Below are 27783 nucleotides of genomic sequence, written 5' to 3' on the forward strand. Positions count from 1 at the left end.
CAATTTTCACAATGTGTCAGCATTCTCATTATTTCCATTCTGTTTGTTTTGTTTCCATTGATCTAGCTTCCCTGGCCCTCCTTGCCTTTTTATCTTTGCTGTTGGGTAAATGCTGACCATTTGGTCTCATACAGTTGATTGTTTAAGGGAGCACATTACTCATGGCTGATACTGTTTATAAGCCAATCTATTATTTGGCTGAAAGGTGACCTCTGGGAGTGGCTTTAGTTTGAAGTTCAAAGAGTATCTTAGGGTAACAGTTTCAGGGGTTCCTCTAATTTCTACCAGTTCAGTAAGTCTGGCCTTTTTAGGAATCTGAATTTTGTTCTACTTTTTCTCCCATTCTATCTGGGACCTCCCATTGGTCCCTACTCAGAATAGTCGGTAGTGGTAGCTGGGCACCATCTAGTTCTTCTGGTCTCAGGCCAGAAGAGGTCGTGGTTCATATGGGCTATTAGTCCTGTGGACTAGTTTCTTCTTTGAGTCTTTGGCTTCCTTCATTCTGTTTTGCTCCAGATGAGCAGAGATCAACAGTTGTATACAGACGGCCGCTTGCAAGCTTTTAAGACCCCAGACACTACTCATTAAACTAAGATGTAGAACATTATTTTTATGAACTATGTATGTCATGGCAACTGACTGAGCTGTCCCACCTGACTACAGTCCTAAGCCTTTTAACCCAGTAAATCAATCCCACGAGATGTTTGGCTATGTCTAGGAAGTCTCCGTAACTGTGCCCCCTTATCTCCATTACTTTTTTTTCCAGAAGAAATACATCATACAGTCAAACAGCTTATACTTTTGAAACACTAACAGTCATAAGACCACAAAAATAGCTGAAACTGACATTATGCACTTATTCTGTTTAAATTAGGCTACGAAACCATCCTCCTCAAGTGATTCAGAACTTCAAAAGCAAAAGGCTCTCATCTTTAAAAAATCTAATAATTGCTTTAGTATCATTTATTAATGTAAAGACGGGATCCTAATCATTGTTTTGGTATAATACAAAGGTCGCCATTGTAATACATCACACACAGGAGAACAGAAACATGTTTGATTAGTATAGTTTTATAGTATTTCTAAATTTAAAGCATTCTCATCTATTCATCTACTCAAGTTAGGTATAGATAATTTTAAACAGACAAAACCCACCAATTTTCAGGAAATATAAGGCACAGAATACCCTGGTAAATAATACCACCTGGAATCAAACCGCAGTCCCGACGGTGGAAACAAAACAGAACAAATAACCTGGCTTCTTCAATGAAAATTAAAGGAAGGAAAGAAAAAAATAGATAGGGACCTATAAGTCAGAAGAGATATAAGAGACACATTAATGTACTGTGTGTCTTTACAACACATGTGTCAGAATGTGTGCACCTTATTTGAATCTAAAGCCATCAAACAAACAAAAAAATATAATTGGGGAAAATGTGTAAGTACGATAATAACATTGTAGCTGTATTTAAAAAAATAGAAAAAGAACTCCTATCTTTACAAGTTATGTACAGAAATATTCATAGATGGAGCTCAGATTATAAGGGTAGGAATACAGAGGAAACAAGATTGGAAATAAACTGATAATTGTTGGTGCTGATAGCTGTATGAGGATCACTGTATTACTCTTTCTACTTTTGTATATGTTTGAAATTGTCTATGTTTCAACAGAAATTCCGTATTGCAAACTGAATACAAAGATAACCTATGAAGACATATTCTGCTTTACAGAATAAAGTTTGGCGGGAATACACAAAAATGTTAAAAAGTACTTGACTCTGTATGATGTAATATAACTACTTGCCTATACTTTATACACATACTAAAAATTAAGGTCAAGAAATAAGCTTCCCTGAAATTTAACAATATTTGAGATATTTACCTGATGCTATAACATTAGCCACATTTTATAAAGATATTTGGTACTTTTCTCAAATTTTCCCACACCAAAAACTGTTCTCTATAAAGAATACTTCAGAAGTACCTTTCAACAGGAAACTGAATCATAGCAATCACTGAGCATGAACTAGGTATGGAAAACAATTATTTCAAATGTTTAATCAAATATGAGGGCTTTAATTATGATAATTATTTTATAATTATATAATTTTATAAATGTTACTCCTACCACTTTATGCAGTATATCTAAAAACTGAAAGAATTAAAAACAATGTTCAATTGATACATAGGTATGTGTACATTATGACTGGTTAAATTAGCTACTGGGCATAAAAATATGGGGGAAAAAAAAAAAACCCACTGCTGTCAAGTTGATTCCGACCCATAGTGACCTATAGATCAGAGTAGAACTGTCCCACAGAGTTTCCAAGGACAGTCTGGTGGATTTGAACTGCCTATCTTTTGGTTAGCAGATGTAGTTCTTAACCACTACACCACCAGGGTTTCCAAAAACATGAAAGGAAGCTTAAAATAATTTCCTAGAAAATGATACAAGGCACCCCAAATGAGGGTGAAAGTGTGAGTCTGTGCATACATGCACATGTTGGGAATGTAGAGTGTCTAAGAATTAAACCTCACTTCTATAATAAAAAAAAACAAACAAACCTGTTGCCATCAAGTCGATTCCGACTCATAGTGACCCTTAGGACAGAGGAGAACTGTCCAATAAAGTTTCCAAGGAGCAGCTGATGGATTTGAACTGCCAATCTTTTGGTTAGCAGCCATAGCTCGCCGTAGCTCTTAACTACTGCCCCACCAGGGCTCCTCTATAATAGGGAAGTCAATTAAAATACAAACCATAAAGTTGAAATGAAGGATGTTATTTAGATATATAAGCCATATGGACCTTATATTGTTTTTAGTGTTTCTGCTCTATCTCCTACTTGTTTGTGTAGTGCAAACAGTCACGAGGGCACAAAAATCAGTCTCTATTTGCCGAAAGCAGCAGAGGAAGAAGGAAAGTCGGGAATCAGAGGAGGAACTGCAATGCATGTCTAACTGCCTCCTCTGTCATGCGATCAGAAGAACTGGATGATACCAGGCTACCATTACTGAACATTTTGATCAAAGAACCTGTAAAAGAATCCTGGACAACAGGGGAGAAATGTGAAACAGAATTTCAAATTTTCATGGAATTCAGTCATTCTGGAGCTACTGAGGTTGGATGATTCCCTGAAACTTGCTCTGATGCAATCTTTAAACTTTAAACCAGAACTATCCCCTGAAGCCATCTTTAAACCAAGCAATAGTTTAACTTAATTAGTAAAGACTGTCTGCCTTGAGCATTGTGCTCTTTTAAAGATTACCTACATGGGATCAATTTGACAATAGCAACTCGAAAGGTCAGATGAGAACCTTAGGAGGCAGTGAGTTTATCTTAACAGTAGTGGAATAATTTGGAAAAGGACAGTGAGAATGGATGTAAAACTTAAAGAATATAATCAATGTCATTGAATTGTACATGTAGAATTTGCTTAATTTGTTTATGTAACCTCCCCCCACCCCCGAAATACATGCTATATGGAACAGGTAAACAGTTAAAAATCTGGAATAGGAAAGGGTCAGGCAAAGTACTGTTATTCTTTGTTATAAGCTCTGCATTATTGTTGGTTTAAAACCATGTACTTAGTTTACTTGTATAAACATTAAATTAAAAAAAGTGTACACCAATGGAAAATGTCTCACCAATAGTCATAGCTCTCATCCCAGTTGTCAAAATGCACCAGGAAACGATTGTCCACCATATCTGTTACCGTAGCAACACAGATGAATGAAGGGTTCTTTTTGTCTACAGCTTCAAGCTTCATTCCAACTCGAAAGCCTGATGGGATCACTGTCTACAAAAACACACAGATTTAATTAGAAATGAGCACACACTTAACAGCAAGATGTCCACCCTCCCTGTACCTCCTGCTCAAAGCCCTGCATCCATCACTGTATTCATATAATTTAAAAATTGTGTGCCAATTTCACAGCACGGTCACTTTCCAACAAGAAACAATAAAACAAATGCCCTACTGCTACACCCAATCAACTATCTGGGCTCAAAACTAAAACATTCACAACCTCACAAAGTTCAAAATAATTAATTTAAGCATGTTTTCGTACCTTAGAAGACTATACTAGTTAGCCAAGTTTTATCCACCACATATTTCACTTTTTCCCCTTCATTTCCTTGATTATAGACTTAACAATGAAAATCACTTCAAACAAAATATGCACTTAATCAGGTTAAAAATGTGCATGAGTCAGTATTACAAATTCACTCCCATTTCTGAAAAGATCTCTCAAAGACTGCTCTACTGAAAGTAGGTCATCTTCGTATAGGAAAGGCTGCAACTTATTACTTCAACTTTTACTTAACATTACAGACACTTCTTATTCACAATAGCAGCAAAAAAAAAAAAAAAAAAAAACAAAACCCAACTGTTTATATATACAGCCATTCAAAAAAATAGTCTGTAATTTAAGGAAATCCACAGATTATCAGTCACTTGGAACTGAAACAATAAAAGTTCAATAAGGGTTAGTGTTTGAGGTACAATAAAATCTGAACTTTCCTTATAATCTTTTATGAGGCAAAATATCCTAATCTAAGAGTAGTAGACTTGGGTAGCGATTATTCTGATCCTAATTCATTACAAATTATGTCTACCCTTCTTAAAAAAATCCTGCTGTTCAGACTGACGTATACAGACGCTATTCTAACTACCTTAAGCAAACAGATGTTATCTGTTTAACTGTAATTATACAATTACGAATGCATAAGTCAGACTAAGTCCTATCTGAATTGAAGGAATAGGCACTAATGCTACCCAGAAATCTTCACTATACGTATAAATCCTGAAATTACCTATCAAAGTTCTGACCATCAATATTTGAGTATCTGGAGATAGACACACCTAGAAATAGAAAATTAACTGCCTCTTGGATACTGAACTCACAGCCCAAGATTAAGTTGTATGCTAGTAATGCAGAGAATTTAAGAAGACGGTTCAAGGCAGGTAATCAAATCCCTGATGGAACTCATCATCAGAGAACCAAACAGGGATTAGGAAACTTAGAGCAGCAACAGCAGGCTGCTACATTTCCACCTAACTGACCCTCCTCCCTGGGGTGAAACTCGACAAAGAAGACCTGCTGACGACGCAGAATTTATATTTCAGAAATTAAGCTATCCTCTCAATTAAGGTATTTTAAAATAATAATCTAGCACATTATCTCCATTAATAAAGCACATGCAAGCGTGCGCACACACGCACTCCTCTTCAGTTCTCTAATTCAATTGTTGTTTATGGTCAATTTGATCAGGGAACGCACCTGTCGGACTGATGTCCTCCCAACAACTGGTTAATATAGTTTTCCCAATGGAGGGTATATGGAGTGAGAGAGATGGTTTTTCCCCACTCCTGGTATTTATTTCCATTTGGAGGGAAATGCACTAGTGAAACATTTCTGGCCTCTTGCCACCCTCTCACTCACTGTTAACCTGACTGATAAATGTGACGGGAGGAACTGGTCAACAGTCTTGAGGTAAACTGGCCTGCAAGGCATGTGATTTCTACTCTGCTACTTTTAGGAGGGCAGGTCTGCCACAGTCCAGAGCTCCTTGGGCGTGGTGTGGGGGCCATGGAGAGAAGGGGACAGAAAATCTCTTAAACTCTTGGGCTCAGAATCAAGAAGCTCACTTTTCTGCAGATACAGGCCATGTTTTCTAACCTAGCCCTTTTGAGTTAAACAGATGATATTTTAGTTTTTCATCCACTTGGTTTCTTTTCTTCATTCCAATTAGATCAGAATCTGGGCAAAGAACTGTAACTTGTTGGGTCCCCTCAGAGATACCAACAGAGGAACATGTAATGGAAAGTAGGAATACAGCCCAAGAAACAGAAAATACATATATATCCAGACTTTGCTTCTGTTACACTGCAAAATAAAGCTGTAAGCTGGAGTGAAGGTTAATCATAGTCTCTAGCTATGTCTTGGATGTAAATCTAAATAGGTCTACATTTATTTCACTGAGTGAATCACATATAAACAACAGTCTTCAATAGGTGACAATAAAATATCCCAGAAAACTTACTGTTTATGTACCTTAATTGTAAATTAGACCTAGGTTTTGCATTATGCTACCTCCCACCATTCAATAAAAAAAGATAAAACCATGACACGGCTATAGGAAAGATATTTATTCATGAGGATTTTAAACTAATTTTAAAGTATAATTAATAGAAGATTCAAAGGCATCAATCACTAGAATTTAAAGGTATCAATTCTTCTTCGGTCTTCCTTATTCATTGTCCAGCTTTCAAATGCATTTGAAGCAACTGAAAATACCGTGGCTTGAGTCAGGTGTACCTTAGCCCTCAAGGTGACATCTTTGCTTTTTAACACTTTAAAGAAGTCTTTCGCAGCAGATCTGCAAATCTGCATTATGTCATCTTATGTCTTCAAATTCTGGTGTTGGCATATACCATGCACTGCCAGAAGAACAAACAAATCTGTCTGGGAAGAAGTACAGCCAGATGCTTGCTCCTTAGAAGTGAGGACGGCGAGACTTTGTCTCACATACTTTGGACATGTTATCAGGAGGGACCAGTCCCTAGAGAAGGACATCATGCTTGCTAAAGTAGAGAGGGTCCGTGAAAAAGAGGAAGACCCTTAATAAGACAGAGTGACACAGTGGTTCCAACAATGTTCTCAAACACAGCAACAATTGTGAGGATGGCACAGGACCAGTCAGTGTTTTGTTCTGTTGTACACAGGGTCACCGTGAGTTGGAACCCACTCGTTGGCACCTAACAACAACAAGACTATTCTATTTACCAAAGCAATAAAATATATTACAGTTCCTTGTTATCACCTGTAATTTATCCGACAAAGCACTCACAAATCACCTCCTTTGAAAGACAGAGTATTTTGCATATACTTACTATGTTCTGATTTTCAAATAATGACTTGGGAGCAGCTTGAGCTTTGCATGTCTTAAGATAGGTCTGCCAATTAAATTCATCTTCTTTATATCCTAGAGGAAGCACACAGCAAGAGACTTAGAGAAATATCAAAGCATTTTAGACTTCGTTTTCCACTCCCACTTTTATCTGTTAACTCCTACATGTACATCTCCAAATCAGGCCACCAAGTGATTTTTTTTTTTTTAAATAATCAAAGTATAACTTATTGTTTAGTTTTGATTATAGTTTTACATATGGGATCTTATTTTTAATAAATTGTACTATTTTTTTCAATTCTGAATGAATAATAATGGATATTAAGAAAATGAGTAAGAAAGCAAATACATAGTACACCTAGGCACACTTGTTTTTAATACCAAGCTATTTCTATCAGTATTTAGGTAGAATTCCTCAGCAGTAAACTAGTGAACTAGAGTAGTCAAATTCTTTATTTTTCCTTCATATGTTCTGTTTTGAGAGACTAGCTTGCAGAAACAAGTGGGAAGTTGGGGGGGGGCGGGAAACAGTAGTAAACAGATAAAATCTTTTTTTATCACTGCCAGAATGGCAAATCAAGGATTATGAAGTAAGCACGGTGGCAAATTACAATAAGGGAAATGTCCTTGTCTTAATTTTCAGAGTATCATTAAAGCCAACATTTCCTTATAAAAGGAATTTGAGCATTTTATTTAATCTGCGAATGTGCTCGCTTCTTCCACTAAAGTCCAAAAGGTCGCATGGAAAGAACAGTCAATAACTCACAACATATGAGTTCAATTTATAGAAAGGCTCACAGCTTTCCTTTTTTCACCCTCATCTTTCCTATGTGTTTTTATTTAATCCTTGGGCCCTCTGCAAACATCATTCTACCATTAATTTTTCACTCAGAGACCAAGGGATAGCTAGCTCATTAAAAAACAATATCCCTGACATAGGCCAAAAACTATCAAACTAGTAACCTAATTTTGTTTACATCAAGAAAACAGCCATACTGTATACACTAAGTTAAAAATGAAGAAGTTCAGATAGTATTAAACATATCAGTGATAGACTGAAAAAGATGGTATTGGTTATTCTAGTGTTATAGTCTCCTTTCCAAAGTCCTAAATATTAAGATTAGTAAATTAAATACATTACTTGTCAGGATTTTCTATATACTTAAATACCAGTAAACAAACTGTTCAAAAGCAATAATTTTTTTAAGTAAGTTTTTTCAAGGATATATATGTAAAATAAAAACAAAAATCTGTGGCTAAATGTTATTTGTAACAAAAATTAAATATCATGCAAATGTTTTATATGCAAATATATAAACACAGTTTATTCTCTTAAGTAGAAGTCTACTTTTTAAATTTCTTTCACTTTCATAAACTTTTTTTTTTTTCCTTTATGAACAATAAGCTTGAATTTGGGCCCATCTGAATTATCACAGAATCTGAATTTTTAAAAATTCTAAATTAGCATGTAAGAAAACTAGTTTTTACTGAATTCAAAATATAAAACAAAAAAGTGACAACACCTTTTGGTGGATGAAGTTTATGGCCAGTTTTCTCACACCACCCAACTGGGTGAATATCCAGAGCATCTGCATTTACCCAGAAGTCATAGCAATCAGAATACCCATCAAAGTGGAGCTTTATCCGGTATCCACAAACCTGCAATAGGTAAAGCAGGTTGATTAATTAAAGAAAACGAAACAGAATATTCATGTACATAAACAAAATATAGTAACATGAGTATCAGGTATGATACAACCTATGTTAACCAAATCACCTGCCTTAAAAGCAGCAAAACCAACCAAATTACAAAATCTAAAAGCAAAGGCCATTATATTGGGAAGAGCTGAGCTACAGTATTCTAGCAACATCCCCAGCTACATTAGAAGCACACAGATATGTGGCAAAGAATAGTTTTCCCACAGACACATCCTCTCCATTCCCTTTACTGAAACAACTTGTGTCACACCAAGGACAGCCAGCAAAGAAACAGCCAGACCAGCACACTGCAGACAGCTCCAGCAAGGTCCCCGAGTGGACGCTCTGCTGGCCACTGTCTGAATGCCAGCTCTCTGTCCTTTTATAAACTCAGCACCTGGCGGTCTATTTGTCCAGACCAAGGCTGGTGGAGAGATGGAGAGAGGCTAACAGAGTCTCCTCTCTACAAGTAGCTGGGTTTGGAGAAAGAAAGAACAGAAAAGAAAGAAAGAAAAGGTCTCCCCCAATCTCTTAGAGAGAAGGCTTAGCCTGTGAATCTTCCTCCTACTAGCCTCAATGCCAGCACAGCAGATGTGTTCAAGTGGAAGCACACACATCAGACCTCTAAGCACTCCTCGAGCACCTATATTGCAGAAGCCTGGGAAGATGCTTGAGACTAGAGCACAGAGCCAGAGCAATTAATAATGCAAAAATAATGGGGCAGCTGCACTGCTACTGTCATGGAAAGCTCTCTACATTGTTAAAATTCAAGTGGCAGAACAAACTGTATTGTACAGGTCAGTTTATGAGAAAAATGTACATGAGTCCATATGTGTATTTCTGCATCTGTATATATATATACATATATATGTATATAGTTATACAAATAAACATGTATTTATACACACATATTTACACATGCACATATATGTACACATATATACATGTATGTTTACATATAATGTGTGTACATTTATATATACATACATACATTAAAAAAAAATCTGGAAGGATATAGGCCAAACTATTAACAATGACTTATTTTGGGAAGTGGCAGTGAGATAAGAGGGACAAAGATGGAATGACAAACTTTTTACACTGTATCTCATATATTATTCTTTCAGTTAGAATGTATGATGTGTATTACTTACATAAAATTCACAATTACTTTTAAAATTTAGGGGGAAAAAAATAGCTGACTCCCCCAGAATCTAGAGTCTCTCTGTTGGGAAAATCCTTGGGAACCGCAGTCTCTCAAGAAGGGGAGGTGGCTGTCCGATGTTCCATCTCTACCCCATGCCAAACGGAAGCTGGCTGCTTCTCTTGCAAGCCTTACAGCTAGCCAATTCTACCCTGCCTTTTACACAGGTATCTCTGGTCAATGCCTACAAAATAAGCCCATTCAGTAATTTATCCCTCTAGTCTCCTTGTGGTCATACTGCTCTGACCTTCTGTTTCCTTGAATCAATCTCTCTCTGCATTCCCCCCCACCCCACTCTCTCTACTATGCCTTATGCTCTCCAGAACTCTATACTTTGGTGAATAATCTGCTACAACTTTGACTTCCTTGCCCAGACATACCTGGCTTGTCCCTCTCAAGCCTTCCCTCAAGTGGAGGCTGCTCATTCTCCCACACCTATCCCCCAGAGGACTGAGGAGGGCTTACTCCAAGGACTGTTCTCGGCTCTGCTCCACTTGAGGCCATGCCACGTGGCTGCACTATCTCTCCTGCTCAACATCCCACATGCTAACCTTCCAAACGTCCTCGCTCACTCATGAAACACTTAAGCCCTGCTTGCCCTCTTGCTTTCCATCCTGAGTAGTGTCATCACGGGCAAGGATGACTCACCCAATGCCCTGACTTCTTTGCTCCCTCATTTCCTCTCCACTTCAAATATACACTCACATGGATCTTATCCCCATCAGGAGCTGCTTGCCTTGTAAGTATTAAACAAAAACATCCAGCCCGATGAAGACATCATTCTTTTCTTCCAGTTTTGCTAACCCAGTGACTCCCAATACACCTCTTCTTCAACCTCAGTGAAAATTCTAGTATCTCAAATTTATCCTTCTACTTTCTCCTTATCAGCTTCCCTCACCCTAAATCATCCTTCTCTAGTAATTTCTTAAACATTTAACAACATTTCTAGATTTCTGTCCTGATGTCCTTTCCAAAGGAGCCCTGGTAACACAGTGGTTAAGTGATATGGCTGCTAACCAAAAGGTCAGTAGTTTGAATCCACCAGCAGCTCCTTGGAAACCCTATGGGGCAGGTCTACTCTGTCCTACAGGTTCACTATGAGTTGGAATCACCTCAACAACAATAGGTTTTTCGGTCCTTTTCAAAACATGTGACTGGCAAAATCCCATCAACACACGTATCCACCTATGCTGCACTTGTCTACTGAAGAGTGCTAAGAAAGAAAACACTATGTACTGGGCTCTCCATCCTACATGTCTGTTATGGACTGAATTATGTCCCCCCAAAATATGTGTTGTAAATTCTAACCTGTAAACCTGTAGTTATAATCCATTTGGAAATGGGTTGTCTTTGTTATGTTAATGATATGATTAGTGTAGGGTGTGTCTTGAGTCAATAGCTTACAAAATATAAAAGGAGTAGTTTAAGGAAACAGAAATGGGGAAAGAAAGATGCCAAGCTACATGAAGATTGCCTAGGAGAGACAAGAACCTTCTTCCAGAGGCAACAGAGAGATAAAGCCTTCCCCTAGAGCTGGCAACCTAAATTCGGACTTCTAGCCTCCTAAACTGTGAGAAAATAAATTTGTTTGTTAAAGCCACTCACTTGTGGTACTTCTGTTATAGCAACACTAGATAACTAAGCCTGAATTTGGTACTGAGAGTGATTCTAGAGGAACAAAATTGTAAGCATGAGTTTTCTGAATTGGTTCTTAGGTCCAGCTAGTCTTAAGGGTGCTGATGCCTCTGTCTCCAGTAGTAAAGAGAGCACTGTTAATCCATGGCATGAGGTGGCAATAGAAAGACACAAAATACTACCACCAAGGCTCTGGGTGACTGCATATTTGATACTTTTTTACAATACTGTCAGAGTGAGAATCTGGCTAGTTGATCCTACTTTCACTAGACAAAGTAGTGAAAGAAAGGGGCAAGCTCAAAGCTTCAGAGTCACAGCTGAAACACCACATACAAGACCTGAAAATTGCCACTTGTGCCCTAAAAGAAAGCCTGATTTCTTGCAGTAATAGAGCTGATATTGCTGAAAACCAAACTCAGAGTCTTACTGTAAGAGTGGCTGAATTACAATGCCAACTGAATTGGAATCCTGAAACTTGGGATGGGGACATATAGGCAGACAATCAAGAAGCTGGGGACACTTAGTCCCTAAATTCTGTTGAATAACTTCTGCCAACAGACAGCCCTCTAACTCCCATCTGAAAAGATTACTCCATCTTTGTCTGCTAAGCCACCCTCCCCAGTAAAATCATTGTCCCTTCTACCCCCATCTGATGAGATTAACCCAGCTGTGCCTGAAGAGTCTTTGTCTGATATGTCACCTGGGGCAGCACTGAGGCAGATGCCTTATAAGACATTGCTGATGTACCCAGAACCCAATCCCACCACCTGTTTTTGCTTCTAAATCTGTAACTAGACTTAAGTCTGAGTGAGCCCCAAGAGGTGAAATAAAAAATATGACCCAGGAGGAGGTACCTACACTCCAAAAGCACTGCTTGATTTTTCTAATATACACAAACAGAAACCTGGGGAATATGTATGGGAATAGATACTAAAGGTGTGGGCTAATGGTGCAAGGAAAATAAAGTTGGACCAGTCTGAGTTTATTGATAGGGGCCCACTAATCACAGAATCTTCATTCAATGCTGCAGCTCAAGAAGTTAGAAAAGGATCTAATAGTTTATTGAGTTGGTCTAGTGAAGCACAGATTAAACGGTAGCCTACATTAAATCAAGCTGAAATGCCAGACCTACCTTGGTATGCTGTAGAAGAAGGTATCCAAAGGCTTAGGGAAACTGGCATGTTAGAGAGGATTTATCAGGTTGGAATCACAGACCCACCCATGCAGTGCCCAGAGAACACACCTTTTACCACAAAGGTGAGGTACAAATTTGTGAAGGGAGGCCAAGCATCCTTGAAGATTGCCGATTGCTATTTTATGTAAGTCATATTTGACAGTAGGAACTTCCCTAACTGAATCAAGGCACCTAACTACCATTGGGTTGATTGTACCCCGTGGTGGCAGGGGCCAAGTGGCAGCATTTAACAAAAGACAAGGTACAGTGATTATCATAATGGACAGAAGAGTCAAAAGCAGTAATCAGCATAGACTGACTCGTGTGGAAATATGGCATTGGCTACTTAGTCATGGTGTCCATAGAAGTAAAACAGACGGGAAATCTAATAAATATTTACCTGATCTGTGCAAGCAGAAGGATTCTAAGTCAGGTCAGTGGCAGTCTAACTTGAATTACCAGAATAGAGTCACGGCCCCTCAAACAACTCCCAGACGTGAGCCAGTTTACAGACCCACAATTCCTTGAATGAAATGGAGGCCAAGTCCCCTTGAGGAAGGACCCCATTACATTATCAAAAATTTATACTGTCCCAGTCTTCCCCAAAGGGATCTATGACCTTTTATGCGAATGCTTGTTCACTGTGGAAAAGGAAATAATCATACTTTTCAGGGATTACTGGATACTGGCTCTGAACTGACATTAATTCCAGGAGATGCAAAATTGTCACTGTGGCTTAACAGTTAGAGGTGGGGGTGTATGATGGTCAGGTTATTAATGGAGTCTTAGCTCATGTCTGTCTCACAGTAGGTCCAGTGGACCCAGCAACCCATTCTGTAATGATCTCTCCAGTTCAGGAATGCATAATTGGAATAGATATACTCAGCAACTAGCAGAACCCCCACACTGGATCCCTGAAAAATGGAGTAAGGGCTATATTAAGTTAGGAAAAGCCAAGTGGAAGCCATTAGAATTGCCCCTATCTAGGAAAATAATAAACCAAAAGCAATACCATATTCCTGGAGGGATTGCAGAGATTAGTGCCACCATCAAGAACTTGAAGGATGTAAGGGTGGTGATTCCCACCACATCCCCATTTAACTTGCCTATTTGGCCTGTGCAAAAAACCAAATGGATCTTGGAGAACAACAGTGGATTATCGAAAACCAGGCAGCGACTCCAATTGTAGCTGCTGTTCCAGATGTGGTTTCACTGCTTTAGCAAATTAATACATTTCCTGGTACCTAATATGCAACTACTGATCTAGCCAATGCCTTTTTTTTATTCTGGTTTTGAAAGAACAACAAAAGCCGTTTGCCTTCAGCTTGCAAGGCCAGCAATACACCTTCACTGTCCTGCCTCAGAGTTATACCAACTCTCTAGCCCTATGTCATAATTGAGTCTCAGGGACCTTGATCACCATTCCCTTCCACAAGATGTCACACTGGTCCATTACACTGATGATGGTATGCTGATTGGACCCAGTAAGGAAGAAGTATCAATGATTCTAGACTTATTGGTAAGCCAACTACAACAAAAATTCAGGCACCTTCCACCTTAGTGAAATTTCTAGGGGTACAGTGGCATGGGGCATGTCAAAATATTCCTTTTAAAGTCAAAGATAAGTTGTTACATCGGGTCCCTCTTACAACTAAAAAGGAGGTGCAATGCCTGGTGTGCCTCTTTGGACTTGGAGGTGTCTTAGTTATCTAGCATTGCTATAACAGAAATTCCATAAGCGGATGACTTTTAACAAACAGGAATTCATTCTCTCACAGTCTAGGAGGCTAGAAGTCTGAATTCAGGGCACCAGCTTCCAGAGAATGCTTTCTCTGTCATCTCTGTATGTAGCTCCTTGTCATCAATCTTCCCCAGGTCTAAGAGCTTCTCAGCGCAGGTACCCTGGGTCCAACGGATGCGTTCACTCCCAGCTCTTCTTTCTTGGTGGTACGAGGTCCCTATCCTCTGCTTGATTCTTTTATATCTCAAAAGACATTGACTCATGATAAAACTTAATCCTGTAGAGTGCATCCTGCCTCCTTAACAACACTGCCTCTAATCCTGCCTCATTAACATCATAGACGTTAGGATTTATAACACACAGGATAATCACATCAGATCACAAAATGGAAGACAACCATACAATACTGGGAACCATGGCCTAGCCAAGTTGACATACATTTTTGGGGTACACAAGTCAATCCATAACAGGAGGCAACATACCCCTCATTTGGGTGTGCTACTCCAGCCTATTTACCAAGTGACTTGAAAAGCTGCTGGTTTTGAGTGGGATCTAGAATACAAGAAGCTCTGCAACAGGTTCAGGCTGCCATGCAAGATGCTTTATCACTTGGGCCATACAATTCAGCTGATCTAATCATTCTTGAAATGTCGGTGGCAGAGATGCTGTTTGGAAGTCTTTGGCAGGCCCCTATTGGTGAATCAAATGCAGGCCTTTAGGATCTTGTAGCAACGCTCTGCTATCCTCTCTGCAGGTAACTAGTCTCCTTTTGAGAAACAGCTTTTAGCTTGTTATTGGGCCATAGTAGACTTTGAAAGCTTAACCATGGGCCACCAAGTCAGTATGTGGCCTGAGATGCCCATCATGAACTGGGTGTTGTCTGAACCACAGAGCTGTAAAGTTGGACACACACAGCAGCACTCCATTATTAAATGGGAGTGGTACATACATACAAGATCGGGCTCAAGCAGGACCTGAAGGCTCAAGTAAGTTACATGAGAAAGTAGTTAAAATTCCGCATGGTCCACATTCCCATCACATCACCTTCCTTCTCTCAGTCTGCACTCATGGTCTCATTATGATGATCCTTAAGATAGTTAACTGAGGAAGAGAAAACTCCCACCTGGTTTACAGATGGTTCTGTGAGATACGCAGGCACTGCTCAGAAGTGGACAGTGGCAGCAGTGCAGCCCCTTTCTGGGACCTCCCTGAATGACAGTGGTGAAGGGAAATCCTCCTGGTGTGCAGAAATTCAATCAGTACACCTGGCTGTTCATTTTGCTTAGGAGAGATGGCCAGATGTGTGACTGTATACTGATCCATGGGCTGTGGCCAGTGGTTTGGCTAGATGGCTAGGTACTTCGAAGGAACATGATCGGAAAATTGGTAACAAGGTAGTACGGGGAAGAGCCATGTGGACAGACCTCTCTGAATGGGCCAAAGAAGTACAAATATTAGTGTTTCTCATGTGAATGCTCACCAAAGGGTTAGGAGGATTTTAATAATCAAGTTGATAGGATGGTGCGTTCTATGAATACCAGAAAGTCTGTTTCCCCAGTCACTCCTGTCATTGCTCAATGGATTCATGAACAAAGTCATGAACAAGTCACCAAGGCTGACTTGGCTATAGCCACTGCTGAGTGCCCAATCTGCAAGCAGCAGAGACCAAAACTGAGTCCCCAATATGGCACCATTCCTAGGTGTGATCAGCTAGCAACCCGGTGGCAGGTTGATTACACTGGACCACTTCCATCGTGGAAGGGCAGCTTTTTGTTCTCACTGGGACAGACACTCTGGATACAGATTTGGCTTCCATGTACACAAAGGTTCTGCCAACACTAACATCTGTGGACTTAACAGAATGTTTATTCACCTTCATGGTACACAACACTGCCTCAGATCAAGGAAATCACTTCACAGCAAATGAAGTGAGTTAATGGGTCCACGCTCATTGAATTCATTGATCCTACCATGTTGCCCATCATCCTGAAGCAGCTAGCTTGACAGAATGATGGAATGGCTTTCTAAAGACACAATTATGGCACCAGCTAGGTGGCAATACCTTGCAGTGTTGGGGCAATGTTCTCCGGGTATATGAGCTCTAAACCAGTATCCAATATATGGTACTATTTCTCCCATAGCCAGGATTCATGAGTCCAGGAATCAAGGGGTGGAAGCAGGAGTGGCACCACTATTACTCCTAGTGACCCACTCGCAAGATTTTTGCTTTCTGTTCCTGTCATGGATTGAATTATGTCCCCCCAAAAATGTGTATATCAATTTGGCTAGGTCATGATTCCCAGAATTGTGTGGTTGGCCTTCATTTTGTGATTGTAATTTTATGTTAAACAGGATTAGGGTGGGATTGTAACACCACCCTTACCCAGGTCACATCCCTGATCCAATGTAAAGGGAGTTTCCCTGGGGTGTGGCCTGCACCACCTTTTATCTCTCAAGAGATAACAGGAAAGAGAAACAAGCAGAGAGTTGGGGACCTCATACCATCAAGAAAGGAGTGCCAGGAGCAGAGCACGTCCTTTGGACCAGGGTCCCAGCACCAAGAAGCTCCTAGTCTGGGGGAACCCTGGTGACAAGGCCGAGAGAGAGAAAGCCTTCCCCTGGAGCTGACACCCTGAATTTGGACTTAAAGCCTACTTTACTGTAAGGAAATAAACCTCTCTTTGTTAAAACCATCCACTTGTGGTATTTCTGTGATAGCAGCACTAGATAACTAAGACAGTCCCCATGATCCTATGCTCTGGTGGTCTAGAAGTCTTGGTTCCAAAGGGAGGAATGCTTCCACCAGGAGACACAACACTGACCCCACTGAACTGGAATTTTAAGAATGACACCTGGCCACTTTGGGCTCCTCATGGCTCTGAATTAACAGGCAAAGAAGGGAGTTACCATATTGATTGGTGTGACTGATTCTAATTACCAAGGGGAAATTGGATTGATATTACATAATGGAGGTAAAGAAGAGTATGTCTGGAATATGGGAGATCCCATAGGACGTCTCTTAGTACTACCATACCCTGTGTTAAAGTCAATGGAAAACTATAGCAACCCAATTCCAACATGACTACTAATGGCCCAGAACCTCCAGGAATGAAGGTCTGGGTCACCTCATCAGGCAAAGAACCACAACCAGCTGAGGTGCTTGCTGAGGGTGAAGGGAATAACAGAATGGATGGTGGAAGACGACAGTTCTAATACCAGCTGCAACTACGTGAACAGCTGCAGAAAGGAGGACTATAACTGTTTTTAATATTTCTTCCGTTTTGTTTTATGTGTGTCAGTGTGTGTACTGATATATATATACACACACACGCCGAATTTTTGTTTTCTTCTCTCCCTTATTCCATTACTTATTATAAAATATAAGATGTAAACAGGGCTTGCACATTTTTGGTTGTACGCATGTTAGCTGTAGGTATGACTTTATAGTTGCTTTATTTAGAGATTATGTATTGTTTAAGAAGATGTATACAGGTGCCAAATTGACAAAAGGTGGACCATGATGGTTAAGGCTATGTGTCACCTTGGCTAAGCCATGATTCTCAGTGGTTAGGCAGATATTACATAATTATCCTCCATTTTGTGACTGGACACGAGCAGCCAATCAATTGCAAGGGGAGTTTCCTTGGGGGCGTGGCCTTCAGCCAATATATATGGATGTTCTGCAAAGCTTGCCTTCTCTCAATCCTGCATCCCACTCGTCATCCTCTGACCTCCAGTATTTGGGATGTGAGCGAGAAGCCTGCTTGCTGCCTGACCCTCAGATATTGCGATTTGCCAGCTCCTGGAGTCCCATGAGCTAGAGTCTGTCACTTGACCTGCCCATTTTGGGTCTGTCAGCCCCTACAACCATGAGACTTGTAAGAAGCCTCCAGCCTGACATGTGACCTATGGATTTAGGAGTTGCCAGTCTCCACAACTGTGTGAGCCATTTCCTTGAAATAAATCTCTAAACATACATACATATACATATATGCATAAACATACACATACGTGTATATGTATATATATGTGCGTATACATAACCACATAAACACGTATATGTATATTTACATATGCTGCACTAGTTTTAATCAACTAGAGAACCCAGTCTAAGACATTTGGTATGAGAAGTGTGGGGTGCTGTTCTAACAGATACCTAAAATGTAGATGCAGTTCTGGAACTGGGTAATAGGTAGAGACTGGAAGAGTTTTAAGGTGCCTAACAGTAAAGCCTAGATTGCCTTGAAGAAACTGCTGGTAGAATCATGGATGTCAAAAGCAATTCTGGTGAGGGCTCAGAAGGAAGTGAGGATAGCTACAGAGAAAGTCTCTATCATCTTAGAGCATACATACGGTACCACCAACAGAACGCTGTTAGAAAAGAAAATGATGAACATGTGATTGGATAACGGAGGAAGTGCAATGCTTTTTATGCAGCGGCAAAGAACCTGTCTGAATTATGTTCAAATGTTTGTTGGAAGGCAGAACTTATAAGTAACGAACTTGGATATCCGGCTGATGGGATTTCTAAGCAAGGTCTTAAAGGGGCTGCGTCGTTTCTCCTTGCTGTTTATGGTAAAATGTGAGAGGAAAGAGATTAACTTAAAAAATGAACTGAGTAAAATGAAAACAGAACTTAAAGATTCGTAAAATTCTGTTTTACAAACTAAGGACACATGTACTAGAATGTTCACCAAGGACGTGGCTACACCAGACACTCTTTTGTTAAAAGAGATTAAGCCTGTGACTAATGGCTGTAATCAACTTCACAGCATAAAAACCATCAGCTTAGACTGAAAAGGACAGAGAAAGAACAAAAAGAAAGAACGCTGTCTACCTCTTGGAATTCTACAAGCGGGAAACAAGCCAAAGGAGCTACACCTGTTGTCCTCCAGAACTCCTGGAAGGAGCATCGGAAGCAAGGCCTTCTCAGTTCCAACGGGTGGAGCCATGGTCTCCTAGATTTCAAAGAGTCGTATGTTGGTCAACTTGGTTACAGTGTGTGGGGCTGCTGTTAAGATGTGCCGGGCGATGGGGCCGCCACTCAAAGCTGAGGGGGTGGGGCTGCCATGCCCAAGGGACAGAAGAACAGGGCCTGCCAGGGCCCAGAGTGTGGGGTCACCACTCAGATTAACTAAAGCTGGTGGAGCAGAGTTGCTATTCCAGACAGCCTGGAAGGCAAAGCTGAATCCCAGGGATGTGGGGCCTCCAGCGAGAATCCAGACGGCTTGGCCAACACCCAGAAACTGGAGGGCAGGGCCCTTGCCCAGATGGTCTCAGAGAAGAAAGGATTATTTTCAAGCCTTGAGAGCTAATGTAATTTGTTCTGCTGGGTTCCAGACTTGCTTGGTGCCTGTTATCCCTTCTTTCCCTCCAATTTCTCCCATTTGTAATGGAAATGTCTACCCTGTGCCTGCTCTACCATTGTACTTTGGAAACAGGTAACTTGTAGTCTAGATCTCACAGGTTCACAGATGAAGAGCAATTTTGCCGCAGAATGCAGTATGTCTAAAGTCTGACTCACATTTGACTTCGATGATTCAGATGAGATTTTGTACTCGGAGTTGATTTAAGACTTTTGGGATGAAGTGATTGGGTGAATGTGTTTTGCATACACCAAGGACATGGATTTTGGGGGGTCAAAGGGTAGAATGCTATGGATTGAGTTGTATCCTTCCAAAATACAAAATTTGTGTTATAAATCCTAACCTCTACGCTTGTGGTTATAATGTCATTTGTGAATAGACTGTCTTTGTTACGTTAATGAGACAGGATTAGTGAAGGGCGTGTCTTGAGTCAATCTCTTACAAAATATGAAAGAAGTTTAAGGAAGCAGAGATGAGAAAACAGAGCTGTCAAGCCACATGAAGACCACCCAGGAGCAGAAGCTCAAAAGCCGACCGAGAGAGAACGCCTTCTCCTAAAGGCAGCACCCTGAATTCAAACTTCTAGCTTGTTAAAACTATGAGAAAATAAATTTCTGTTTGTTAAAGGCACCCACTTGTGGTATTTCTGTTACAGCAGCACTAGAGACTAAGATAAGACAATGCCCCTCTCCTGTTCTTCACAGCCTTTTCAAATCCTCACCACTCTTCTTCAGCTTCCAAACCTACTATCTCCATTCTCCCTCTCAGTCAATATTTATCTTCTATGTCAAAGAAGTTCCCTCAAATATTTGCCTCCAAACTGACAAACTTGCCTGCATCCATCCTTTCCCTCATCCCTCCTGGTATAATGGAAGGAGAGACTCCTCCCTCTGACTAAGACTTGTGCCTCCTCATTTACTCTGGATCCCATCTTCTCCCATCCTCTCTTTATCAATTATCTACTCTCTCTGAACCTTCTAATACTCTACTCCTCGACGGTTTCTTTAGAATTTCAACATTTTCCAGTTTCTTTCCAGGAATAAAGGAAGGGAGGGAGGGAGGAATAATGAAAAAAAAGAAAGAAAAAGCATTTCTCAGGCTTAGGAGGCTAGCACAGGAGGAAAAATTAAATTTTAAGAAGTGCTCTTAATTAATACATTGGACTTCGACATTTTTTCCTGAAAAATTTCACAAAGCCACCTCCAAATACTAAAAAAAGTATAAATATATGTTTACGTTCTATGTTATGTTAAGGAACACAGTCTGGCTAAACCTATGGTGTCAGATGGACCTAGGTTCAAATTCTGGTTCTGCTTTTGAAGCTGCGTGGGCTTGTGTACATCACTTCACCTCTCTGAGCCTCAGTTTCCTCATCTCTGTAACGGGTAAAAAACATGGCTTGCATAGGATTCTTGTGATGAGTAAATGAGATAAGGTTCTAATACAAAGCACCGTGCCTAGCATGAAGCAAGCACTCAGCAAATGGCAGCTTCTCTCATTACTACAACCCCATACTGACCCTTTTATTTAAAAAATGAAGACAAAGCAAAGCTTACCTCAGCCACAGTGAGGACACAGTACATGGACTGATGCTCGGGGTCCACGCCTTCTAGTTTCATGCCAACCTTGAATCCATTTTTGTTATATGGAAAAGACTGATGCTAAAATGCAAAATAACAGCAGCTTTAGTATTTTACCTCGTGGGCCTAAGTTAAAAATGTGAATAATTACCATTCTTAAAGACTATTTAACCAAATACATCAATAACTCCTAAAAATCTATAAGAAAAGGATCAATAAATAATCAAATGGCAAAATGTACAAAGGTTATAAACAGGTCACATAAAAGGGAATTTAAACGTCTTTACATATTTGAAAAGATGCTAAACCTCATCTGTCTGAGTCATACAAAGTAAAATTACACTAAGACATATTTCATCAATGAGGTTGGTAAAGATCAAAAACTTGTATAACACACTGTGTGGGCAAGACTATAGGGAAACAGACATGCACATACATCATTAGTAGGGTATAAATTGGTGCAATCTCTGGCAATATCATAACACCTATTAAAAAATGGACATTCTTTTTGATGCATCAATTCTAATTCTAGGAAATTATCCAACAGAGATACTCACACATGCAAAATGACAGGTGTACATGATTATTCACTAAAACATTCATATAATGAAAAATTTGAAAAATATATACATATACACGCCAATCAATAGAGAAAAGTGTAAATTATTATGGAACAGACCTAAGATGGAATGCTATGCAGTAGCATAAAAGAATGATGAAGGTATTAATGAACTGAAGTGAAATAATCTCTGTCAAGTTAAACAAAAAAGCAAAGTCAAAACAGTATGTAACATATGTTACTATTTAGTTTAAGAGAGGGGAGAGGATTTGTGTATATGCTGCTTATAAAATCTGTTGCCACTGAGTTGATTCTCGCTCATAGCAACCCTGTAGGACAGAGTAGAACTGCCCCATAGGGTTTCCAAGGAGTGGCTGGTGGATTTGAACTGTCCACCTTTTGGTTAGCAGCCAAAATAATTTCCCAGGAAGGATGTTTAAGAAATTGGAACAGAGAGGTAAACCTGATGTCTAGGGACGTACTTTCTATTCTTTTAACACCTTTTACATTCTGAATCGCATGAATGTATTACTGACTCAAGTAATTAGCTCTACACAAGCTTTTTTTTTAATGAAAAAGCCTATTCTGTTAAGGACCAAAGTTACAGAAAATAATTACACAGAACAAACGCACGTGTAATTACTATTACATTTAAGTTAAATATTATTAATGTAGATGCAATCATTCTTACATTTCCTATTCATCATTTTTTAAAAACTCCTTATGCTAATCCGTATATAAAAAGGTATCTAGGACAGATTTAGGTCTCTGTGTGGCACAAATGGCTTGCATTCAACTGCTAACCTAAAGGTTCGAACCCACCGAGAGGTACCACGGAAGAAAAGGCCTGGCGATCTGCTTTCATTAAGATTACAGCCAAGAAAACCACATGGAGCAGTTTTACTCTGTAACACCTGGGGTTGCCATGAGTTGAAATCAACTCAATGGAAACTAACAACAACGTGACAGACTTATTACGTACTGTGATAAAATGTACTTAATAATTTAAACCAGGGGCCAAATCGGGCCCACTGCCTGTTTTTGTAAACGAAGTTTTACAGAAACACAGCCATGCACATTGTTTTAAGTAGTGTCTATGGCTGCTTTCACACTACTACAGCAGAACTATGTTGCTGCAACAGAGTAAAGCCTAAGATGTTCACTATTTGGACCTTCACAGAAAAGTTTGCTGACCTGTTTTAACCCAGGGGAAGGAGCTCTTAGTCAGAACTACACCTGATGTCTATACTTTTAATTGATTTTTAAATCACTTATGATAAAATACTTAATTAATAAAATGTAATAACCCAACTTTAGATGTTTTGCTGTGATATGTAAATCTTAATAACTCGCTTTTATCATCTCAAAGCCACAGTATTGACATGATTTCACCCGTTTTAATTTATCTGCTAGTTTTCAGTACCAAGTAGAAGTATCCCTGTTAAAATTAATGAGTGAAGTCCCAGTAAATGTTGAGAGAAAAGAGCATGTGTATGTTGGAGTGTTCCAGTATGTGGCACTGGTGGGAGATATTAATATACTAAGGCCAACTGCCCTTGGAAATGCCTCTACAACTAAATAAAACCAACAGAACCAAACCTATTGCCTTCAAGTAGATTCCAACTCATGTATTACAAAGTAGAACTGCTCCATAGGGTATTTTTTGCTGTAATCTTTATGAAAGCAGCTTACCAGGCCGTTCTTCCACAGAATCACTGGGTGAGTTCGAACCACCAACTTTTAGGTTACTCGTCAAGTGCAAACCATTTGTGCCACCCAGTGACCTCTCCACATAAATGCACACACGAAAAACAGTATGTTTGAGGAATTATACCAAGCCATATTTCCTAAACAGACAATGGAAATGACAATACCAATTTCAGATCAGTATTCTAGTTCCTTTGCCCTTACAAACAAATGCTCTCTAGAAGGGCCCATACCTCCTTGAACAGCTTCGTTGGCACGGCCACAGCTTTTTCCTCCTCCAGGTAGGATGCCCAGCACCAGGCTTTCTTTCCTTTAGGGGGCAAACCTGAAAGGCAAGTGAAATGAAAATGATATCATTTCCAAATCTAAGAAATCAGAGAGATATTTTGTGAGCCCTCTCCTCCCTGACTACTACTATGCCTGGTTCTTCTCTTACTTTCACACCTGGTATTTCTCTGTCTCTTTACCTGGCTCCTCTTCCAAAAAAGAGAGCTGAGAAGTGAAGTGTGCTGTAATCCACAGTTTACGAGGGTAGAAAAAGGAGCAAAAGAACTCAGAGTACATGAAAAGGACAGCAGAAAACTACAAAAGAGTAGAATCATGGAAGCTATAGGAAGTAAAAGTTTCTAGAAGCAGGGTGCTCAAATTTTTTTTTTTTTTCCCCTGGGCAATCAAGAGGTTGAGGACTGAGAAAAGGCCAGTGCACTGGGTGGTTAGGACATGACTGTTAATCTTGAAGAGGGGGAAACAAATCAAACAAATTTTGAGATGCAAAAGAATACATTAGTGATAAAGAAAAGCAAGCAGCTAAAATCAATTTTATTCATTTAATTTAACAAATGATGAGAATGAAGAAAAAAGTATAATAGCTTGAAAGGTAACAATGCTGGGAGAAGGTATTTTGGGAATGAGATTTAGCAGACAAAGACAGAATTCACAAAGGAAAAAAAATCCACATAACTAACAAATAAAAAAAAGATGACTGAACGAACAAGGTCCCAGAAGAGCCAGGGTCCAAGAATTTCATCTGGAGCAAAGCAGAAAGAAACAGACATTTTGAGAGAAAGTAAATGCTAACTGAGGAATTTATCGTCTTTAATGTCAGAGAATTAAAATAGAAGGCCATCTGCCAAAAGATGTTTAAGTGAGGTTGTGTGTCTTAGAGGCAGGAGAAAATATTTACAACTCTTTTTGAGCAATTAACAGATTGCTATGGATTGAATTGCGTCCCTCTCAAAAGTTATGCTGAAGTCCTACTCTCGTTATCTGTGAACATGACTTTGTTTGGAAACAGGGCCTTTGACGATGTTATCAGTTAACACAAAGTCATACTGGAGTAGGGTGGGTCCTAGTTCAATTTGAGTGATGTCCTTAATAAAAGAGAAGAAGAGACACAGAGACACACACAGAAGGAAGACGGCTGTGTGAAGACAGAGGCAAAGATTTGGAGTGATCTACAGTCAAGGAATGCTAAGGATCACTCGTCATCATCAGAAGCTAGGAGGGAGGCATGTACCCTCAGAAGGAATCAACACGGCTAATGCCTTGATTTTGGAATCCTAGCTTTCAGACTGTGAGACAATACATTTCTGTTCGTATAAGCCACTGAGTTTGTGGTACTTTGTTATGGCAGCCCTAGGAAACTGATACACGGATGAGTAAGAGAGGACTTACACAAGCACTGAAGGGCAGAATTAGGTTCATGATGCTGATTTGTAGAGACAGGATGACTGCACAGATTGACAGTGGGGCCGAGCAAAGTGGAGTGACCTAAAACGAAGGACTGGACAGCAGATGTGGCAGGTCAAGAGGATGACACTGAGGCCTCTAGGGGAATGACCTAAGGTCTACACTGAACAAGGCAGGGAGTTTATCCAGTCGAGTACGAAAGAACAGAAAAGGGCCTACAGACTAGATTCCCCAGGAGAACCAAGTGCTGCCTGAGGAACAACGAAAGCAAAAAAATGTACCACATTAGGAGGTTCTGGTTTGAAAGGAAATATTAAAAACCTAAAATTTTGGGAAACAGAGCCTAAGAACAGAGGTTTTCATAAAGGTGAGGAAATAGAAGAAGTCTACTTGATGGAAATTAAAAAAGATGATCTCATGCTTGCCCTGAAATGACTTGAAAGTTACTAATTTCTCTTTATTTCCTCATCTAGTTCTTCAAAATCCTAACTTATACTGACCAACTTTAATCAAAGAAAAACCCAAACCAATATTTTAACTGCCATAGTCTGCATTGCAATTAGACTAAAACGTCTACCTATGTAAAGTATTTTCCATTTCGTAAAGTTACAAGTAAAATTTCCCTTTCATCAACTCACCCTGCTTTAATACAGCTGGATCACCTCGTCTTTTCCTTCGGGCTCTTTGCGAACCCCTCAGGATTCTTCCATCTTGTTTGTTCTCCTACAATAAGAAAGGAAAATTATCACTTTAAAAGTTCATGAAATTGGCACCAATGAAAAGTTAGGGAGCCGTCAAAGTTTTTTTTTTTTTTTTGTACTTTCCTTCAATTTCACTTCGTAACTTTTAAGGAAAGTAAGAATATAGGTCATTTGAGAACGGTGTTGGCTTTGGCCTGAGGTCAATACAAAGTCAGGCTGTTTCCAAGAATTACACTCTGGAATAGCACAGATACTGCTCCTTCCTCTTCTCTTAGTTCTATGACCACTCTGTTCTAGTTTTCCTCGTACCTCATCAGCCCCTTTTTCTCTGTCTCCTTTGCTGGTATCTTCTCTATCCCTGGCTTCCTTCTCTTCTCTAACTAGCCATTCATCATTCTCCTTAGGTTTAAAAGATCATTTATATGTCAAATACCCCCAATCACGATCTCCAACTCTGACCTCTTATCTGAACTCTACACTTGTGTATCCAACTGCCTAGTTGGTATTTTCACTTGGGTGTATAATTAGTACCTCAAACTCACTATGGCCAAAAGAACTCTTGATTTTCTACTCCACCCTTCTCAATAAATTGCACGGTCATCCAGTTAATTGTTCAAGCCAAAAATCTAAGAATTAGCCCTGCTTCTTCTTTCTCCCTCACACTTCCTAGATTGTGCTGGTCCTGATAACCCTATCTCCAACATACATTTCAAATCCATTGACTTCTATCTCCTAGTCCACACTATCTTCGCCGCTTACCTAGTCTACTGCAATAAACTCCTAGCTGCTTTCTCTGATTCCACTCTTGCTCCCACATATCAGAGCTACAGTGGTCATTTTAAAACAGAAATCAAAGTACTCCCTTGCCTTCAACTTTCCAGCAGCTTCCCATCACAGAATAAAATGAAAATTCCTTACTCTAAGGCCCTACAAAACCTCATTTTACCTCATTCTTCCCCTAACCTCAATGTTCAACTATATTGTCCTTCTTGAATTCCTCAAACAGAACATGCTACACATGGTCTTACCTAAGGAACTTTTCCCTAGTGATTCCTAGGGCCAGAGGGCTCCACAACTCTTAACCTTACATGGCTGGCTCCTTCTTAGTATTCAGATCACATTGTTCACGTCACCTTCTCTGGAAGACTTCCTTGATAACCCAATTTAGTTCTAAGGCCAAGCCTAATACTCTATATTTTAATTCTCAGCATAGCACTTATCACTAGCTGATTTTTTTTTTTTTACTGTTTGTTTTTTCTTCTGCGTCCCCCCAACAAGAATGTAATACACTTGACTTTGTCCTCTCTCTTATTCATCTCTGTATCCTCAGATCCTAAAATAGTTAACTACCAAATAGCAGTTGCTCAATATTGATCTAAAAGGAAATACCTCATGACTTCAAAATTCTCTTTTCATATAGAGCCACTTATACTTTCAGTGTAAGATATTTAATGCACACATTTTGAATTATTTCCCCCCAAATACACCTGATGTTTATCTGCCATTTTCTAGCCCTTTCCAGATTTTTATAAGCTCTATCTGCAATTTACCAAAATGGAACAGGTATTTTGCTGTTGAGAGGAATTTGAGATTCATCTGTGAAACAGAAGACATGCTTGCTGCCCCTCTCACCCCAAGGGATGGATACTATTACTCCCATTTTGCAGAAGAAGATAGTGAGGCAGAGAGGCTAGGTAACTTGCTAATGATAACACAGACAGGCATGGAACCAGCATGTGAACTCAAGTCACTGGCTCTGGATCCAGTGCTTATGACCACAATGCTACCTACTTAAGAAGCATCCCTGTGCTCACTGGTAGTT

The 27783-nt window shown here is 39.7% G+C and overlaps 1 protein-coding gene across 4 annotated transcripts in view; it reads right to left on the minus strand.

Annotated features, from left to right (window-relative positions):
* Window positions 1–27783, minus strand: part of L3MBTL3 (L3MBTL histone methyl-lysine binding protein 3) — a 123392-nt gene that overhangs the window by 62786 nt on the left and 32823 nt on the right. For all 4 annotated transcript variants that reach the window (XM_023730215.1, XM_023730223.1, XM_023730205.1 and 1 more), the window contains 6 exons: window positions 25899–25983; window positions 23805–23896; window positions 21282–21386; window positions 8434–8569; window positions 6894–6985; window positions 3646–3797 (listed from right to left, as the gene is read on the minus strand). In XM_023730215.1, the coding sequence (XP_023585983.1) occupies window positions 3646–3797; window positions 6894–6985; window positions 8434–8569; window positions 21282–21386; window positions 23805–23896; window positions 25899–25983 (662 nt within the window). The remainder of the gene's footprint in view (window positions 1–3645; window positions 3798–6893; window positions 6986–8433; window positions 8570–21281; window positions 21387–23804; window positions 23897–25898; window positions 25984–27783) is intronic.

Source organism: Trichechus manatus, unplaced genomic scaffold (genome assembly GCF_000243295.1).
Source record: "Trichechus manatus latirostris isolate Lorelei unplaced genomic scaffold, TriManLat1.0 scaffold00002, whole genome shotgun sequence".
Taxonomy (NCBI): domain Eukaryota; kingdom Metazoa; phylum Chordata; class Mammalia; order Sirenia; family Trichechidae; genus Trichechus; species Trichechus manatus.